Below are 17,158 nucleotides of genomic sequence, written 5' to 3' on the forward strand. Positions count from 1 at the left end.
TGATACATTTGAAATTACTTATTTTAATAAATCGCGTGTCATCCCTCCCCCAAATAAACGAAGCCGGTCGAACGGACGAGCGAGCGAATCAAATCGAGCGGCTCGGACATAACGAAGCAATTTTCTTAGAAGAAGAAGTTTCGTTGGCTGAGCGACGAAATCGAGGCGTAAATTTTATGAGCGGGCCAATAAAATAAACGTGACGGTAACAGTGCTCGAGACGATGACTTTGGCGCCACTGGATGCAGAAAAACAGTCGTGGAATGTCAGCGCTACCGGTGTTAAACGTTGCCCCTTTTACCTTCTTTTGCAATCCGGTATCGGTGGCGCTCAACGATCTACGAGTAAGTAAACGATGTTGAATCGAAATCGGGTTGCATGTCGACCCATCGAGAAATCTCGCGCTAATGGCAGTTCCTGTACGGTTCCGAATTTCTGTCGTTGATACTTTTACGATACGGCCTTTCGCTTTTTCTTTCTCTCTTCATTCGTAACGATGCGGTTCCCATTTTATTTCGTCGCTGGAATTCATAGCATGGCCAGGAACGTAAACAGATTAGTTTAACGACCCCTTTGGAATCCACGATGCAATCGCGGATCGGTTTAGAATATATGTACGTATCTCTGCGCTTTCTAGGACAGGCAGAATCCACGTGGAACGCTGCGTGAAACAAACAGTGAAGAATCGGATGAAATTATGGACGATTAGGCTATTAGGCGATCTCGATTGCCGGCTACCATCCTCTCTACCTGTCTTCCTGCTTTCTTGTTAGTTCCCTTTGGAATCGTTGCACGCGCATAAATTTCCACCCACGCCTCCCACCGAGTTGACCAATTTGTCCGAGGAATAATTTTAGGTTTCTCTTCCAACTCCTTTCTAACTGCCTCCGGTTCCACGCGCAATAGTTTGTCATGGCAAGAATCAAAGAAGAAATAGAGATATTCAAACGAAAATACTGGAACGATAAATAAGCTGATCGACGATGAAAAGAAGCAGCGCTTTCGACGTGATGCGGGAATTTACATATTTGCGAGCGACCGATCGTTCGCGTGCCATCGTACTGCATTCCGTGTGCGTGCATCTCCAGTTATATTTAATCCATGGTGGGTGTATTTTCGAATTCGCCCGCCTAAAAATAGCCAAAACGCGTTCCATTGCATTCCAACACTGTATTTAGATCCTTGATATCGTAATACGTGTCATCCATGTTCGTGACAGTCGAGCAGAATCTTACCCACTTATTTGCCCTGCTTTTACATAAGTACTAGGTCTCTGGCAAAAGACACGAACCGAATGGAAATTACAACACCTGAAAATTCGATGATCGTTCGTACTTTTTTCCAACGTTATATGTATATATTTGAAGAAACGGAGAGGAATGATTAGAACATCTCACGGGAACGTAGTTGCTGAAAGGGTTAATGATGCTTGGAGATTGGAAGAGTATCGGTGTAAAGAGGGGAGGCTAGAGCAACGTAGAACAAGCGAGGGAAATGGAGAGGAGAAAACGAGGTAAAACGGAACCGGTGTAAAAAGAAAAGAAAAAGCGATAGGGCGGGAACTGCCGCTAAGTAAGAAACCCTAAGCCGTGAACTGTACCACGGCCTGTACAATGACGTAGTGTTCTGTCATCCGGAGCGCTACCTCTCCAGCCTCTCCACTACCACTGCTTGGCCATTATAGTGGGACAGAACTTCACGAGTTCACAACTATACATATAGTGGTAGGCCTTTGAACGGTGCGCGCCTCGTGCCTCGTGTATGCTGTGTTTCTTCCTTTCCGTCGCCTGTTCTTTGTCGTTTTTTCGTCGCTTTTCTCCCGTTTTCGTTCACGCGTTTACATATCTCTTTTTTACTTACCTATAGTCTTTACTTGCGTGACGCTTCATCTAGTGCAGACGCGATGGTCGATCAATCCACCGATCGTTTTTGATCGCTCCTGAACGTTTGTAAACAAACAGACCGACAATAACGTCCTTACATTGTCTGCCTATAAGTCATTCAAGAATCAAATAGAGAGGGATGAAACGTCCAACGAATACATCAATTTCGTGGAAACCTTCGCTGGGTATATTGGATGCGCGCTGAACAAAACAAAAGTAATTTTCTACAATTAAATATTCGTCGAGAAGACATTATGAGGAATCGTTGATGACGAACATGACAGTCTCGGCCTTTGTATACTGCATTCTCGTTCTCCAATTGACGTTAATTGTTTCGATCGTGCACACGGGCAGTCGTCAAGTAAGTAACATATTAACGCATTAAGTTTCACGCGAATATTATTATAAATACCTATTTGAATCATACTTTCGTTAAAGAGAGGACAGATTCATTTTTTTATCGAGTGATTTTCGCGGTGAACGAAAACGCGGGAAACTGATATTTTATCCACACGCCGATTGGCTGCTACGCCATTGAATGGGAAACGGTCTCACAACGAACGCTTCCAAGAAGTAGAAATGTTTTGTGTCTCACGGATCGGCGAGAGTATTCCATTTCGCTCCGTTTCGTTCCAGCGTGTATTGCCGTGTCCCTTTTCCATGCGAGAGCCTCGTATCTCATCGACGAGCCAAACACGGCTTCTTTTGATGTTGTGCCGACCACCGTTACCCTCCTCTGTCAGGAACGTTCAAATAACCCCTGTACCTCGAATCCACTCTATTTGAATTGCGCTAGATCGGCTGTTTAGACGTTTCTTTTCCCGCGAATAATCGATAAATTTACTCCTTTTCTTCTCATAGATTGATGATCATGAAATCACTGGAGATTTGGAAGTCGCCGTGTATCAAAAACCGATTTCGGGTCTATTTCACCCATCTTGGATGAACGATCAGTTGATTCGAAGCAAACGAAACGAGCAGCTCGAAGAAGAGACGATTCCTACGAGACACGCGAAACATCGGAAGCGACGTCGCTGTAGGAATCGATCGACGTGTCTTCGAAATACATCTGCGATCAGGCTGTCTTTTCTGTGGGACAATGGCACGGCGCCAATAGACCAAACATCTAAAGAGACAAAAGAAGATCCTGATGAAAACAACACGCTTATAGAGGTCGACGAAGAATCACGCAACGATGGTGTGCAGGTAATGATTTGTAATATTGAAGTTGCGTAGATCTTCGAGGGAAGTAAAAATAAACTGGATTACATTTTTTTCCCGGCACGCAGGAATCGTACAATAGAACCAAAGGGGAGGATTACGATGTAACCGATATCGACGAGGAGAAAGGTAGAATCGATTCAGCGGAAAAAAGTTTTATCATGACAGAGAGAAACGATCTTAACGAACGATCTATTTCTACTGAAATTCAGTTAGAAAGTCAAAACCAATCTTTCGAAAAAAAAGATCAAACCAAAAATGATGAATTCTTCGAGAATATAGATTACACGGACGAAATGAATTCTTCCTCCACTTACCCGGCCATCGACGATCAAGTTATGTTCCACGATAGCCTAAGCGTTATCGTGAGCAAATTATTTCAAAATCTGCGAAACGTTAGTGCAGCGGACGGACAGAAAATATTCAAGGAGCTGGATTTTGTGAACGGCACGAACGAAGATCCTTGTCAGAAGTGGCTAGACAGCAAGGATAAGCTCGAGCAAGTCTTCTTAGGTACGAACTCGACATTCATAGTGTTGTAAACACGGTGCCTGGTTTCTCGAACTCGCCGTTACAGGTGGTCTAGCGTCGTTACCCGCCTGTCCGTGCCTATACCCGAACAATATCTTTTACGAAGACAAAATTTGGGATCAGAAGCGAATGAAGTATTTCAGGTGGAGAGACGTTAGTGGTAGCTCTCAAAGACTCGATGTCTATAAACCTGGAGCCACTTACTGCGTGCGCTCGTTTTTGACGCAAGGAAGCGGAAGCGCCGCAGCTCAACACTGTTGCTATGACCATCAGAGGAAGCTCTTGACCCGTGGTTCCGGTGCTGGTACTCCATACTTTGTCAGTCCTGAGATATCGCCTATACTGCACGAGAGAATTGACGTGCTGCCTTGGAGGCTTTGCAAGGGTGACTTTTCCAGGTCTTTCACTTACAAGCATATTATCTACGATTAACGCTCGGCAAATTCGCATTTTTCATTTTTCAACGATTGGGGACCGGAGACGCGAATTCCCGTCTCTCATACTTCATGCGGTATCCTATAAAAATATTAACTACTGTGAAATAAAACAGTAAAAAAAGCAATGGATGCTATAAGCGGATGCTATATATGCACTTTTACATTACATGTTTGAATAATACGAAACCGTTGTCAATATATTAGATATAATATTGCTTGCCGGAAAGTTCTTTTCAATTGCTCCAAAAACATGCGGAAATTCAAGCTATATGGTTGTCAGAGCAGCCGGTCCTCAAAGTGTTAAGATAATACTGTACTTTTTATTTGTGTAACTTACAATATGATTGAAATTATAGATACAACGGAGTAAGACCACCAAACAATGACAACGCGTGTGAGGCGAATCCTGATGACGAGGAATATCAACGACAAATCGATGACACCAAGCATTATTAAACTGCTATCCTTTAGGATGCAATATCTATGATACAAGATACCTGAAACAAGTTCCAATGAGATTGTATCTCCGTTGAGTTACTTTAATGCGCGTAAAGAATGTATCTATAGTGAAATACACGTATAGTGAATATAGTGAATACAACGTAGCATTGTTAATTTTACCTTTCGTATTACGATTTGAGCTTATTTCTAAACAGTATCCTTTTAATATGTCGTTTAAAAAGACGCGCTCTAATCAAAGGGTACTTGGAACCGGTTTTGACCGTTCCACTGGCGCGTTTCCAGTCACGTTTCTCGCGCTACTTCCCGAACGAAAGAGGGGAGCAAGGCGAATGCAGGAACGAACAAAGTCGATTCACCGCTCGAGTCAGCAGGCCGTTCAGCAGTTCAGCAGTTGTTATGGTTACTGCTCGCAAACACGGGTTTTATTTGCCTCTAATAATAAGTTAAGCTTAATATTCAAAGTCAATGAACAATTATGGATTGGGCCGCGGATTTAGAAATTACCTCGAAAAAAGTAAGTTTTTAAATATTCACCCTTGTCCATTGTACACATTTCTTGTATTCGATTGCTGGTAACAACAGAGCGGTTAAGTTAAAAGAAAAATATTGATTTTCAGCTTTTGCCTCGTCTTGGTAGGAGATCGACGCAGAACATCGTACAAGAAGATTCGAAACTAGACGATGATCTTTTGGAAAGCCCTGTATCGTCATCCTCTGTGAAATCGGCGCAACCACCTGTAGCACCCCCACGTACCAGAAAAACAGGATGGGGTGACGAACTGAAAAGCGGGAAGTAAGTTGTCTTGCGGTAATCTGTGGTTTCAGCGAGAAATGTTTCATACAGTTTTCACTTACCCTCTTCTGGTTATAATTTTAGGATACGTGGATCGTCGAGCATCATCGAACAGTGAGTATAACGAATAAAGTTAAAGAATCAGGCATCCGTAGTCGCTGATAGACTGTTTCTTAGGGAACGCTCTCGAGTGACGGAGAAGGACGACGTGATTGACGGTGAAAATTAATTTGAAATCGTTTAAAATGTAAAAGTTCTGCTGTTAACAGGGTTATACTTTCTAGATATTCCTGTTATACCGGATTTGGATGAAATTCAGGAGGATAATACTTTGTCCGATTTAGTAAATACACCAACGTAGGTATCATTGTGAAGTTTGTTGCAAAAATTCTCATTCAGTTACTTTCAATTCGGTATTCCGTAGGGTGAACGTGAACAGAGTCGCTGCGTATAAAGAACTTGATACGGATTTGGTAAAAAATGCCGCATTCATGTCTCTAAATGGCGTTAATCTTTCTCTTCTAGCAGAGAAATTATACAATGAAAATCTAACAAAAGAGCCGGATGAAGTATGGAATTGGAATCTTCTTTTCACTCAGGTTGCATCTGAAGTAAATAGCGAAACGCGAAAAAATCTTGTTACTTAGATTTTATACTTATTGTTCGGGATTTGGAGTAGCCGTCTGTTTATGACTTGGACAGCACCTCTGCCTTCTTTGGGAAAGTCCGAATTTCCTATCTCCCAAGTTATAAACTTTACGATGCGGACCTCATTAAAAGGTTAATAAACACCTAAATGCCCGATGGATCAGGTCTAAAGTAAACATCTTGTATCAAACAGCAATACTAGAAGATATGCGCCAGCGAGTGTACACAATTAAACCATAGAAAACCGGGGACGGAAAGTTAGTATATAAGGATCAAACGAAGCTTCTGGAAACAGTATTAACAGAATCTTACAACAGTCTTCATCAAAGCGTCACACTCTTCGTGTTACAGTATACCGTATTCTGTATCTTAACTTGCAAATACATAACCTAAACATACTACATACTTGGCATCTTTAATTTACCTCCTCGTTGAACGTTAATCTCATTCAAGGTTTGCGATATCAACCGATCAGTTGCACCTGACTGATCACCACTTAGTTGAGAATTCGTAACACTTATCACTGTTTTATCGTATAAATAAAGCTAAAAAAAACATGCAAAAACATTATCTTCCTCCTTTTATTTTTATCTGTATGAAATCAGTTTGTATGTTTTGTAAAATTTATAACAAAAAAATGAAAGCAACGAAAGAAAAAAAAACATGGCATACTGCTTATCCTGCAGTGCCTGTATATGGAAGCGATAAATTTATTTAACCTCGTCTGACCTATTCGATTGCCCCCCAATTTGGAAATCGCGGTAGTTCGAGGAGCGACGTGAAAGACTCAACCGTGCAGGCGTGCAAATCCGAGGTGAATTATAAAAAACGCACCACGAACCTACACGCGCAATCGGGAGCCGACACAAGCTACTTGAAGCGACCACGTGACAACACCCACTGAGCAGATCTGCTTATTTCTAACGTTAGCGATCAATGTTCAGTTGTGCCATCACTAGCACACGCACTTCCGCAAATAAGGCTTTGGTTCCTCTATATATACGAACTGAACATAATCTGATCACTAGCGAGAAAGCAGACCGTATTGTAGTATATTATATATTATTAAATTACAAGAGGAAATATTTGTACATCAAGTCGTAATTGATATTGTAATAGAATATAATATTTAAAGTAAAATTACATTAACAAAAGTTATTTAAAGCAATTCTTATATTATTATTAACATTGATACCGCATATGGATGTTCGAGATAAAAGCCATCTGGAAATAAAATTACGTACTAGAATCGCGTCGTCATACGAATATGAATCGATATATCGAACGCCTACAGTCGATATACACATTAGCTTGACAAACCAATCAAATTTATCGAATTGATATATCGATATATATCGCAAAAAATATATCGATCTTTTTGAGTTTGAAATTGGCAGAGGTCATATGATAACCCGTTTGCATTAGGATTAATTTTATTCGTATGTTGTCATCAAGTATAAAATTAAGAAGCGTTCGAAGAAAATTTGTTGACTGTACTCTAAAAGAGCCTAATGTATTAGAATGGGTACAGTACATGCTTCAAGGAAAAAACAAGACGAACCAAGCGTAGTAACCCATGAAGACTGTATACCGTGCGTGGAACCACAAGACAGAGTACCAGGAAATCCAGGAAGTTTCGAAGATATACACAAGAAAGTTAAAGATCTTTACCCGCAGAACTTTGATGGTGCGCGGCTCGTCATCAATAAAATACTTAGTGACCATTTTAACGTGACCCATACGATAACTCTTAGTTCTGTTACACCGTCTGGATACAAATTTGGTGCAAAGTATGTTGGTACAAAAGTAGTCAGTTTAAAAGAAAGATATCCCGTAATCGTGGGAGACATTACACCAACTGCAAATTTGTCCGCGTCTTTTGTGCATACCCTTGCATGTAGATTTAGATTTAAATTATCAGCGCAAATTGCCAATGAAAAATGGAAAGCGTTCAGTTCCAGCTTAGAATATCGGTCGAACGATTTTACTGTAGCGGTGACCTTAGCCAACCCAAAATTTAAAAAGAAGCAAGCAACAATGGTAATACACTTTTTACAATCGATCACATCGAGAATCGCGTTAGGAGCCGAAATTGCATGTCTTCGTGGCTCGAAAGTTCCAGGAGGTCAACAGACAGTCATGTGTCTGGCTTTTAGACACAGTACAGGACTTGCAACATTATCCGGAACGATAGGTGAAGCGGGCCTTCATCTTTGTTATCACCGCAAATCTAGCTCGCAACTGGAACTCGGGGTCGAGTTAGAAACAAACACGAGGACTCATCAGTCAATCGCTACTATAGTTTACCAAGTAAACGTGCCATACGCGGATCTTGTCTTTCGAGGTATCGTGAATTCTGAGACTACAGTCGGTGGCGTGTTTGAGAAGAAACTATACCCAATTCCAGAATCTTCGCTGGTTACTAGTATACTTTTAAACCACAAGAAGCAGCAATTTCGAGTGGGTGTTGGTCTCAATATTGGACAATGATAATCAACATATAATGTGGCTTGTCATTCTATCCTATTTTCTTAGATCATTTATAAGAATGGTAGGAAATAATTCGATGGTATAGAAATTAACATAGGAGAGAATTGTAATTATTCCTTTCAAAATCTTACAGAGTGAAAAACATTTTGTGAACGTTACAATCTCTGTGACTTAATAGTTCGCGATAACGTTTTAACAGCATTATATGTATTAAATAATTGTTATGTTTATATATGTATTATAAAATATCCGAAAACTTTGAAGCATAAGACCTATATATTGATATACACTGAGTAAAAAAAGCCTACAATCTTTTTATCTAATTTAGTGAAACTAAATGCAATGTGCCTGATACATTAAAACTGTTATTTTTATCATTAAAAATTTTATTTAACAATTTTGTTTAATATCTATTAATTGAATATCATTCTAATCATCTCCGTTTGCTATCCTCTCATCCAAATCGTCGTATTCGTGAAAAGCGGTTGTTTTTAATTTGTCAAAATTCACATCAAATTTTTCACTGAGAAGTCCATTTTCATCGGCGTATTCTAAAATATCACAGATCAATGGCGATTCCACACCTAAAACGTACTCACATGTTTTCGGTTCGACTAGAAAAAGAGAAACACTCGATGGACTGGCAGTATGACTTTCAACACATTTTAATTTCACCTGGAAATTACAAAAATTGTGATAGCTATATATACTCTTTCGTATAAGAATAAATAAATCTACTCTATAAAATGTTTGTATATATATATATATATAATACTTCTGTTTGTCTTGGATTCCCAGTTTTATCGCAAATAGTACCATCGCTATAAAAATGGGAAAGCTGTTTCCGCAATTCTGGAGACTTTGGTCTTTTATGTGGATGTGCAGCAATCCAGTCCAAATGCTTTTGCTTATCGAATTTACCGAGATTTACTATGGTCTTTTTACCATCGCGTTCTATATGATATTGAACTACAGAGCGTCCATAACAAAATTCATACTTCCACCATCCATTGCCCTATTTTCATCAATTATGTATTATTAAGTAAAATATAATTACAGAATACGGTCAGAATGTAGAAGTGCAATACCTACCCCGTGTAAGCAATTTTTTCCGCTTAGAAAGTTTTTTACGGGACTCGCTTCCGCAGGACTAATACCTTGATCTGCTAACGAATTTATGGACTCTTCGATATTATTATGTTTATCGGTAACACCGACAGGATGTATTTCAACTCTAACACGTGCTTCACCATCCTGAAATAAATGCAAGTCAATTAAATCTTCAATTAATATACACACATAGCGAACATCATAACGAGAATGAGTATCAATTAATATCAATTGTATGAATTTGTTAAAAACACGAAACATGTGTTACACATCATTCCTTCTTTTAATTTATGATATTAATAGATAAAAGATCGACATTATTTACAGTTAAATCGTGACTTTACAACATTTTAATATTATAACATTTTATATCTATTCTGAAAATATATACATTATATAGTGTTTTGTGATGTGATTATTGGTATTTACTTAAAAGCAATGTGTAAATATAATAAAAATGGCTGTGTACAAGTAAAGCAATAGATTTTGTGATGCTAAAGACACAATGGTGCATAAATAGTATTCATAATGTTATTGTAACATTCTTTTGGAAAAAAAACGTAGATTTAAAGGGAATAATTGTATGTAGAAAAGGAAGGGACAGAATGAGATACAAATTAATGGCGACAAATGACAAGAACCACCAAGCACTTTGGCCTGATCCCAAAAATACAAAATATTCTGACCTGGCCCTCCTTATCTACATGGAAGATTGCATAGACTTCCTGCAGCTTGTCATCCTGTGCAACAAATAATTCAATGTATAGATAACAAATAATGCAAACGAAAATTGTTTAACACTAAAAAGATCATTTATGACTTAAGAGTATAAGCCAAAATTACTTAAAAAATCTTGAAATTTAGTAAAATTGGAGTGTTTCAGATAGATAAATAAGATATATAGTTATGATCAATGCAGTTTTCTAAGATTAGGTAAAACATAATATTTTATACTGACAAAGTGCATAACATAATGGAATTTATTTAAAATCTACTGTTATTTGAAAATATTTTGCATGTGTTTCACATAAATCAATATCAAAAATTATCACTATCATACACAGAAAATATATAAGTAAATATATTTTATTTTAAATAACAATATATACATACGACACAGGCATAGTCAAAAATAAATAACTGAATACACAGAATCTCAAATGGATTTACCGTTACTTTTTGATATCGAAGTTTCAGACTTTCCATCTCCATTGCAACAAGAGATCTTGGCTTCTTTGGTGCATTTTCAACTGGATGACAGTTAATTTCATTTTCCCCTGTAGCTTGGGGCTTGTAATCAGGATGATTACATAGCCAAGGTGAAAGAACTATAACTTCATATTCACAGCTAGAAGGCTCTTCTAACGAAAACAGTTCGTGTTTTCCATGCTGATAACAAACATAAAGAACTTTTATCTTTCGTGGCTTATTAGTTAAGTCACAAACTGTACCATCAGCCATTTCAACTTCAATATATGGCATATTGATTCCATCAACTTTTTTAACTGGTATATCTGCTTTCCTAATATTTTCTCTTTCTGCATACTCAGCTAAAAGCTTTAACTCTTGCAACTTATCAAAAGTACCCAAATAATATTCTTGTGTCTTCACTTTCTTCCCATCTCTATCTTCATGATATTGACGTGCATATCGTCCATGGCATAATTCATATGACCAATAAGATTCAACCTATAAAAGATACTTATTTATGTGAACTCATACATGATACATTTATGGCATTTATAATGCATACTCTATAAGAACAAGTATTTTGTTTAAATAATGCTGATAAAATTTCTATTGGATTTGGTCCATTGTACGGTTCATTATAACCTTGCTCTTGTTCTGAATTATCAACTATTAAACATTGATATTGCTCCTTATTTGCAGTTGTTATAATATAAGGTTCTACATTTGTTCTAGATTCCTATTAGGTATAATAAATATGATGTAATATAGACATAACAAAATATTTAATAGATATTGATTTACGTTTCAATTCTAATAATACTTACTAATAAATCCGAGCTAGCTTTGCCCGGCCAATTAATTTTAAAAAGAACTGTATCGTCGAAACTTCTGAAATCGTGTCCATATACTATAATTATAGTACACAATACTATAGTAATATAGACATTACAGTATTTCCACATTTTTATAAAATTGCAATTATTTCATCATATTTTTAATCGAAGTGTATGTAAGATATCTTCGGGTTTATGATAACAGCAATATATCTGCAAAACAGAAAAATTATTTTATATCACTCTTTGATGGTTAAAAAGTATTTGTCCGATTTCATTAGGCAAAAATATAATATATTTGTACGTTTAATTTTTAATAATTTAAATTCTATTTTTTATGAAAAACAAACGTTTCACTGTTCTTGTTGAAATAATTTTCTTGAGAAGTTGACACCACTTATAATTATGTCCAAATTCCAGTAATTTTATACCACGTGAACTGTATACGTGGTCATATTTCTATTCAATTCTATCTAGTTTCATAAAATACAATGAGTATACATAAAGGAGTATGCTTAAAAATATATAATTGCTTATAATGATTTCTTTATTTCAAGTAGAATTTGTTTCATAAATCCGTAATAGAACTTATATTAGATTCGAAGCTCAAAGTTTGAGAAAACATCTGTATACACCTATCTAGAAAAAATCGAGTACAACTCACGTATGAACACATAGCAATAGCCAATCAAACAGTTTACAGATGGCGTTTACAACGCATAAAAATTCGAATTCCCGCGGCAATCAATTAAATTCTATTTTATAGATTCTATATGTAAATTGGATAATTTCTTTTTCAACAGATTAATTAATTTAGAAAGAGAGAGAGAGAGAGAGAGAGAAAGAGAGAAACTCTGACGCCATACAAGTGGGTCTAGTAAAATACTTCTTATTCAAATTACTAGCGATTTGGCACAGACCAGGAGAAGGGATCTCTTGTTCGAAAGTTTATAGAACCGCCATTGCTACTGAGTAATCTGACGACTCGACGAAATCGTTTCTATTGTTAAAATTTCAAGAGTTTGGTGTGCCTTCTCAATACTGATACGTTTAACCTGTGATTCATGACCGAGAATCGAGATCGGAAACTGATCGAAGTAGAAAGAGGCATAAACTAGTTCGACCTTAAAAGTCATTTGGCGTTGACCATTTATTCACATTTTATAGACGAAAATCTGTGATAATTCGAAAACGTGTACTTCCAACTGAAATAACATGTCGGATACAAGACGACGACGAAAATCTAATCAGTCTTGTGGTTCTGATGACCTCTCGGACTCTTGTGAAGAATTAAACGCAACGAAAGAAACCCAGGTTAGCTGCTACAAAGGTGTTTTCGATTAAACATTTCGAAGATTTTAAACAAATAGTTTTACCATCCTTTCACGATTTCTGAGCTCCTGTCGTTTATCGAATTTTTTTGCTTTTTATTGAACTGGATTGAAAGTTCGGTGGAAGATCCGATTAAGTGGATTAAGTAGACTGCTGTAATACTTTTGAATATAATCGTAACTAGGGAGACTTTCCTTTGTGTTCGATGTACCGGCAAGTGGTTTTGCGGCGAATTTCTCAATTTCGGTGCATATCAGAATCCAAATAAAATTATTTTGTATTACCAAAATAAAATGTACTTTCATAATATCTGAGAAACTTCCAATAACAATTTTTTTAACATTGACATTACCTAATTTATTATAATCCCATTTTTATTTTCCTGTAGTTTCTTTATAAACTTTTTCTATAGAGCAGCGAGCAAACTGATGGTCATCAGGATTCAGAATGTGATATCTATCCTTCTGATTCTGATGCTGAATCTCAAGATGGTGCATTGCGAGAAAGTGGAGATGGGCAAGAAGAAGAAAAACCGCAGAAAAAGCTGGATGATGATGAAGACAGACGTAACCCACAATATATCCCTAAAAGGGGAACATTTTATGAACATGATGATAGAACCATTGATGAAGTAACAGATAGTGCAGTTGAGTCACAAAATGAGAGAGAAACCAAAGAAAAAAAAGTATGGAAAGATAAAGAAGATAGATGGGATCATGATCGATATAATGATGAAGAACAGGCACCAAAGAGCCATGAAGAATTAATAGCTGTTTATGGCTATGACATAAGAAATGAAGAAGGTCCACCTAGAGCTAGAAGAAGAAGAAGATATGGGTAAGTACATCTCTGAAAATATTAGAGTGTTTGTAACATTCCATATCATGTGCTTTATATTTTTTAGCCGTGGTCCTAACAAATATACGCGTAATTGGGAAGATGAAGATGCATATGGAAAGCCTGGAAGTAATGTTTCAAATAAAAATAGAAAGTTCAATAGAAGTGGAGAAGATTTTCCTGCTTTAGGAACAAATAAGAATGCTTCCACACATGTAGAAGAACCAGTAATTTCATCAGCTTGGTACAGTAGTAAGAATAAGTCACAGAATAAAGTACAAAATTTTCCACCTCTACAAGCTCAAGGTGATAGTCTGAAATCAAAATCTAGCAATACGTCTAATACTCATACGTATGTAATATTTTTTAAACCATTAGATTCTTTTACTTAGATATATTTAATAAAATTTATTTCAATATTTTGATATACAGGAATGAAAATAAGGCTCCTAATGAACCTACAAATCCAGCCTGGAAAAAGGATACTAAACATTCGTCTCACATTCAGAGCAGTAATGGAAATAGTGGAGCTGGTGGTGATGCAGATAAATTGATTAATACAAAGATATCTTCAAGAGATAATAACAAGAGGAACGTTCAAGAGTCTGTAAGCTTGGCAGCGAGTAGAACACGTGGACGAGGATTCAGAACAAATGCTAATAACAATATGGTCACCAATAGAACAGTTGAAATCAAACCAAAGGGACGCGGAACCGGATCGATTACGACTGAGAATAAGAGAAATAATATACAGAATGATGATGAGCAGCAAATTACTCATGACATGAAACACATTAGCGTTGCTGATGGTACTCAATATCATCAAAGTGGAAGACATAATAGTGAGTATTTGAATCATGTGTAATATTGCATCTTCATACTAATTTGTTTCTTGATGTTCTTTTAGAAAGCTTCTATGGACAGTCCTCAAATCAGCAGAGATCAGGAACGGTACCTCCAAGAATGCAGCAACAACAACCACAACAGCAACAACAACAACAATCAATTCAGCAGCAAGATGGTTCTGCTAATAGGCCAAAACGTTATTCAAGTTTGCGACAGCGATCTACTGTTTCGGATAATCCAGGACCACAAAATTATCCACCACAACATGGGCAACATGGACAACACAATCAACACAATCAACACAATCAACACAATCAACATGGCCAGCATGGTCAACATGGATATTTTCCTCCTCAAGGTAATAAGATACAAATTCACTCAGAAATGTTATTATCTATAAAATATGTTGGTGAGTGAATAATATAGATATGGTACATCAAATATCCTGTATTAATATTTAACTTGTATGTATATGTATTTAGCTGGAAATTCAAGAGGTGTTTTAGATTCACAAGGTAAGAACGTAGGTTACTATGTGTGTATAATTTTTTATTTATTTGTTTTTTTTGTTAAGTAAACATAATTGTTTATGTCTGCATATTTGCGTGTTATTTTTTATTATATTTACGCACTTAAATGAATGCTCATAGCATATATTTCAATTTTATAGGATATCCACAAGGACATTTTGAGCAAACCACATCTGTTGCTACTGCAACTGCACCTATGACTGGTCAGCCTGTAATTCCTATACCACCTAATGGTCAACCTGCCAGTTATGCTCCACCACCATTTTTAGTACCACCACCTCAGTTTATTTCTCCACAAACTGCTCCACCTAGTATAATTAATTACGTTCCTGGTCCAAATGGACCAGCATTTCAACCAAATTTCCAAGGTTATCAAGGTTATAGTTCACCAGTACAGGTACATTTTTCTACTACAAAATCTTTTATTCTTTTTTTAAGTTACATTATCTAAAAATTATCACATATATTTTTTATTTGATATTTTATAGCCACAACGTCCTCCACCTCCACAAGAATTGTTTCAACCACAAGGTTGTACTTACTATAGTCCAGCGCAGCAGCAACAGCAACAACAACAATCAGCTCCAATGAGACGACCAAAAGCAGCTATTCCAATTCTTCCACCACCAGAGAATCAACATCAGACCAGTCGAGGAAGAGGTAAAACTACACAGCCACAACAAACAAATCAACTTGGTAATACACAACAGACTGAACAAGAAGTTAAAATTAACTCAATAGAAAGTGATCAGAAGACTGTGCCAGAACAGTTTGATAATACAGAAACTGAACAAGCAGAAATTCAAGAAACAGAGAAAATCGACGGTTCGAGTGCAATAGCGAATCCTGTGGTTGAGAATACCGAAAAAGATATTAAAATTCTTGATATCGGAACACCACTGAATTTGGGAGATACTACTACCGATCAATTAGACGATATAAGTGCTAATGATTCATCAAAAGTCACTATGAAGGAGGAAAATATTATTTCGCTTAAAGCTATGGAACCAGTCATTGAAAAGGCTGAAAATGATTCAAACAAAGTAGAAAATACAACGACTGAAAGTACAGTTGTTGAAGAAGCAGTAGCTTGAAAAAACATCGTACAGCGTGTAACGTTCCTTGCGAAAGACATAATTGTGACATTTCGTGAGTATGAGTACACATATATCATAAAGATACTGTGTAATTTTATTGACGTTACCATGCAATTTGTATAGGAAAATGATTTTCACAAATTATTTGTGAGATACTTTAGGAATTGGATGTGTGCGTGTCTAAAATATATTTTGAATGACTATCTAATCTCAGCATATTGTTGTATATTTCGTGGGTAACATTTGTATCAATGTTTCACTACGAATTCCATCGATCTGCTGCTGTCATTAAACGTCACTCTTCTATATTGTTAAACTCCTTTCATATACGAAGTCTACTAATAATTAATTATTAGTAGAGGCAACTAGTGTTAAACATATTATTGTATATCGAGTATTAACGCATGCAGCATCGGCTGGTAAAATGACTAATAAATCGATATATCTTTTTAATACCAACGGCTATTGTAAATAGGATATAGTCAGGTCAGTAACCTCAGTATGTATTGTTTTTCGTGTATAAACAAATTTGTACTGCGATTCAAGTAAACGGTGGATGAATGAAGTACATTTATTAGATAAAGAACCACTACTTAATGCTTTAATTTTACTTATATTACACTAGAACAAAAGAAATCTTTAATCTGCATCGTAAAGAAATAATCGTTACATAATTTACTGTATCTTAAAGTCTAGTTAAGTCAAAGGTAATACTAACTATTAAATTTGTCGTTAATAAATGTTAATCGGCTTTTCGTAATAGCTATGAGAAGTCCAAACCGCGATTATTCTTTTTTTTTTTTAAATACGCTTATGAAGATATGCTTTGTTACTGGCAAGGTGGAATGGAAAGATAATATATTGATAAGAAGTTTTTTCCATAAATGACTAAATTTATTTTCCTCTTTTTAACTTAT

At 36.5% G+C, this 17,158-nt stretch overlaps 5 protein-coding genes and 1 long non-coding RNA gene across 15 annotated transcripts; 4 read left to right on the forward strand and 2 right to left on the reverse strand.

The window, feature by feature from the left end:
* Positions 1-222: 222 nt before the first annotated feature.
* Positions 223-4,673, forward strand: LOC117238109. Of its 5 annotated transcripts, none has more exons than XM_033502749.1 (5): positions 223-344; positions 2,745-3,089; positions 3,173-3,617; positions 3,682-4,033; positions 4,429-4,673. In XM_033502749.1, the coding sequence occupies exons 1-5, from the start codon at positions 243-245 to the stop codon at positions 4,526-4,528; spliced, it is 1,344 nt and encodes a 447-aa protein (XP_033358640.1). In that variant the 5' UTR covers positions 223-242; the 3' UTR covers positions 4,529-4,673. The 5 variants fall into 5 exon arrangements, with proteins under 5 accessions (XP_033358640.1, XP_033358643.1, XP_033358642.1 ...); XM_033502752.1 differs by having other exon boundaries at positions 3,682-4,020; XM_033502751.1 differs by lacking the exon at positions 223-344 and adding an exon at positions 649-1,104.
* On the reverse strand, positions 4,051-5,531 carry LOC117238124. 3 transcript variants are annotated; one of them, XR_004494122.1, is made up of 4 exons: positions 5,390-5,531; positions 4,694-5,313; positions 4,410-4,569; positions 4,051-4,151 (listed from the first exon to the last, which is right to left on the reverse strand). It is a non-coding gene; the product is annotated as an uncharacterized LOC117238124 (long non-coding RNA). The 3 variants fall into 3 exon arrangements; XR_004494121.1 differs by lacking the exon at positions 4,051-4,151 and having other exon boundaries at positions 4,373-4,569; positions 4,706-5,313; XR_004494120.1 differs by lacking the exon at positions 4,051-4,151 and having other exon boundaries at positions 4,373-4,569.
* On the forward strand, positions 4,923-6,073 carry LOC117238118 (intraflagellar transport protein 43 homolog). 2 transcript variants are annotated; one of them, XM_033502766.1, is made up of 6 exons: positions 4,923-5,048; positions 5,152-5,327; positions 5,412-5,441; positions 5,493-5,545; positions 5,612-5,684; positions 5,752-6,073. In XM_033502766.1, the coding sequence occupies exons 1-6, from the start codon at positions 5,010-5,012 to the stop codon at positions 5,972-5,974; spliced, it is 594 nt and encodes a 197-aa protein (XP_033358657.1). In that variant the 5' UTR covers positions 4,923-5,009; the 3' UTR covers positions 5,975-6,073. The 2 variants fall into 2 exon arrangements, with proteins under 2 accessions (XP_033358657.1, XP_033358658.1); XM_033502767.1 differs by having other exon boundaries at positions 5,505-5,545.
* Positions 6,074-7,376: 1,303 nt separating this feature from the next.
* Positions 7,377-8,761, forward strand: LOC117238015 (mitochondrial import receptor subunit TOM40 homolog 1-like). The gene has a single exon (XM_033502514.1). The coding sequence runs from the start codon at positions 7,497-7,499 to the stop codon at positions 8,463-8,465; it is 969 nt and encodes a 322-aa protein (XP_033358405.1). The 5' UTR covers positions 7,377-7,496; the 3' UTR covers positions 8,466-8,761.
* On the reverse strand, positions 8,554-12,241 carry LOC117238012 (endoplasmic reticulum lectin 1). Of its 2 annotated transcripts, XM_033502509.1 has the most exons (8): positions 11,950-12,238; positions 11,591-11,812; positions 11,329-11,502; positions 10,746-11,264; positions 10,262-10,315; positions 9,558-9,719; positions 9,241-9,480; positions 8,564-9,140 (listed from the first exon to the last, which is right to left on the reverse strand). In XM_033502509.1, the coding sequence occupies exons 2-8, from the start codon at positions 11,726-11,728 to the stop codon at positions 8,895-8,897; spliced, it is 1,533 nt and encodes a 510-aa protein (XP_033358400.1). In that variant the 5' UTR covers positions 11,729-11,812; positions 11,950-12,238; the 3' UTR covers positions 8,564-8,894. The 2 variants fall into 2 exon arrangements, with proteins under 2 accessions (XP_033358401.1, XP_033358400.1); XM_033502510.1 differs by lacking the exon at positions 10,262-10,315 and having other exon boundaries at positions 8,554-9,140; positions 11,950-12,241.
* Positions 12,242-12,475: 234 nt separating this feature from the next.
* On the forward strand, positions 12,476-17,118 carry LOC117238011 (protein CASC3). 2 transcript variants are annotated; one of them, XM_033502506.1, is made up of 8 exons: positions 12,476-12,913; positions 13,344-13,768; positions 13,836-14,120; positions 14,201-14,610; positions 14,676-14,972; positions 15,097-15,129; positions 15,285-15,541; positions 15,633-17,118. In XM_033502506.1, exons 1-8 carry the CDS (start codon positions 12,815-12,817, stop codon positions 16,236-16,238), a joined length of 2,412 nt encoding a protein of 803 aa, XP_033358397.1. In that variant the 5' UTR covers positions 12,476-12,814; the 3' UTR covers positions 16,239-17,118. The 2 variants fall into 2 exon arrangements, with proteins under 2 accessions (XP_033358397.1, XP_033358398.1); XM_033502507.1 differs by lacking the exon at positions 15,097-15,129.
* Positions 17,119-17,158: the final 40 nt, after the last annotated feature.

The sequence above is a fragment of the Bombus vosnesenskii genome, unplaced genomic scaffold (genome assembly GCF_011952255.1).
Source record: "Bombus vosnesenskii isolate JDL3184/JDL3185 unplaced genomic scaffold, Bvos_JDL3184-5_v1.1 scf7180000013431, whole genome shotgun sequence".
NCBI classification, from domain to species: Eukaryota; Metazoa; Arthropoda; class Insecta; order Hymenoptera; family Apidae; genus Bombus; species Bombus vosnesenskii.